General features: G+C 67.1%; 1 protein-coding gene across 1 annotated transcript; it reads left to right on the forward strand.

Moving 5' to 3' along the window:
• Positions 1–692: 692 nt before the first annotated feature.
• On the forward strand, positions 693–2203 carry LOC108512454 (embryonic growth/differentiation factor 1; the record flags this gene model as incomplete). The annotated part of the gene is made up of 2 exons (XM_017847723.1): positions 693–1327; positions 1914–2203. Coding segments are annotated over exons 1-2 (474 nt in total), but the record flags the coding sequence as incomplete, so codon positions are not given.
• Positions 2204–2208: the final 5 nt, after the last annotated feature.

The following is a 2208-nucleotide window of genomic DNA, read 5'->3' on the forward strand; positions in this document are numbered from 1 at the left end:
CCACACTACTCGGGAGGCTGAGGCAGGAGACTCACTTTAACCCAGTAGGCAGAGGTTCCAGTGAGCTGAGATTGTGCCACCACATTCCAGCCTGGGCAACAGAGCAAGATTACGTCTCAAAAAAAAAAAAAAAGCTGGGAGTGGTGGCCCTGTAAGCTACTCTGGAGGCTGAGGTGGGAGGATCCATTGAGCCTTGGAGGTTGAAGCTACAGCCAGCTATGATAGTGCCACAGCTCTAGCCCGGACCACAGAGTAAGACCCTGTCTAAAAAAAAAAAAAAAAAAAAAGAGGGAACTAGGCGGACAGCAGGTGCCAGCCAGGGCCACTGGAGCCAAGGACGAGTCTTCGTGGGGTGGGTGGCAGAGGAGAGGAGGATCGTGCAGGGTCCCACTGCGGAGGCAGTGGAGTGGTCAGGCCCAGGCTGGCGCGTGGCTTTTGCCCTGGAGAGGCAGGGAGGAGGGGAAGAGGAAGGTTTAATTGGGGAGAGGGAAGCGAGGAGGAAGTGCCAGGGTGACAGGAGGGACATACATGCCTACGGGGCAGGGTGAAGGCGAGGAAGCCACAAGGCGAGGCCCGGGCCTGGCCGGGTAAGAGGAGCTGGGGGGTGTGAAATGGCCAGGGAAGAAGCAGGAAAGAGGGCCAGGCGGCCGCGTGGGGCTCCCAGTCTAACCTACGCTGGTTTTGGCCCCCAGGAAGCCACTGAGGAACGGCCTGGTGAAGGACAAGCGCTTCTGAATCCCTCGGCCCCGCCCCCGTGGACCCGGCCCCATCCCGAATACCCCGGCCACGCCCCCCGTCCTTGGCGCTCCTCCACCCCCTCCAACTCCACGCCTCTAGGGCCGTGGCCACCTCCCCTGGGACCCCCGCTCCCTCATCCTACCTCCATTCCCCGGCCACGCCCCCCAGGACCCCTGCCCCTCAGGGAACAGCGACCCCGCCCTCAGCCCACTGGTCCCGGGCCGCGGCGGACCCTGTGCACTCTCTGGCTGTCACCTGGGAGGAAGATGCTACCGCCGCGGCAAGGTCCCGGCGGCCAACACCTCCTCCTCCTCCTGGTTCTCCTGCTGCCCTCTCTACCCCCGACCCGCGCCCCCGTCCCCCCAGGCCCAGCCGCCGCCCTGCTCCAGGCTCTCGGGCTGCGCGATGCGCCCCACGGCGCCCCAGGCTCCGGCCAGTTCCCCGGTCATGTGGCGCCTGTTTCGACGCCGGGACCCCCAGGAGACCAGGTCTGGCTCGCGGCGGATGTCCCCAGCGGTCACCCTGCAACCGTGCCACGTGGAGGAGCTGGGGGTCGCCGGAAACATCGTGCGCCACATCCCGGACCGCGGTAAGTGGGGCTTTCGCTGGGGGCACTGGTCCTGGAGGCCAGACCTCGCGGGGCGAGCCTCGAGAGTGGCCTGGGGATGCCCGAGCGACTCCGAAGGTCCCCAGCCGCCCTGTCCAGGCTGCTAGCAACTTCGGCCACCGCACCCTACCTTTTCCTCATCCTCTGCACGCCGGGGACACGTCAGGGGGTTCCCAAGACCAGTTCCCCTGCTTGATGCTGAAGCCCTGCCCCACCCCATCCCCACCCCGCTGCTTGACACTATTTAATGCCTTCCTGCAGATGCCACCCCCACACCCTAGCATAGCTTCCCCAGGGGCCCAGGCTCTGGCTCATGTCTCCCACTTCGGCCACCCCTCCCTCCTATGTCCCCCACCGAGGGCAGCCCACCACCCCCCGCACCCCGCAGGGCGCCTTCCTTGGGACTCATGCCCCCCCCCACTCCATCAGCCCACCCTACCGCTTCACACCCTTCCTACAGACAGTGCGTCCCAAGCCCCAGCGTTCACCTTCCTCCCTGTCCCTAACCGAGACCCGATGGGCAGGCCGGGGACGCAGCGCGAGCCAAGTCCTGTCCCTACCTCCCCAGGTGCGCCCACCCGGGCCTCGGAGCCTGCCTCGGCTGTGGGGCATTGCCCTGAGTGGACAGTCGTCTTCGACCTGTCGGCTGTGGATCCCGCTGAGCGCCCGAGCCGGGCCCGCCTGGAGATGCGTTTCGCGGCAGCGGCGGCCCCCGAGGGCGGCTGGGAGCTGAGCGTGTCGCAGGCGGGCCAGGGGGTGGGCGCGGGCTCCGGGCCGGTACTGCTCCGCCAGTTGGTGCCCGCCCTGGGGCCACCAGTGCGCGCGGAGCTGCTGGGCACCGCTTGGGCTCGCAACGCCTCATG

Source organism: Rhinopithecus bieti, unplaced genomic scaffold (assembly GCF_001698545.2).
Source record: "Rhinopithecus bieti isolate Rb0 unplaced genomic scaffold, ASM169854v2 scaffold_30876, whole genome shotgun sequence".
In the NCBI taxonomy this organism is placed as follows: Eukaryota; Metazoa; Chordata; class Mammalia; order Primates; family Cercopithecidae; genus Rhinopithecus; species Rhinopithecus bieti.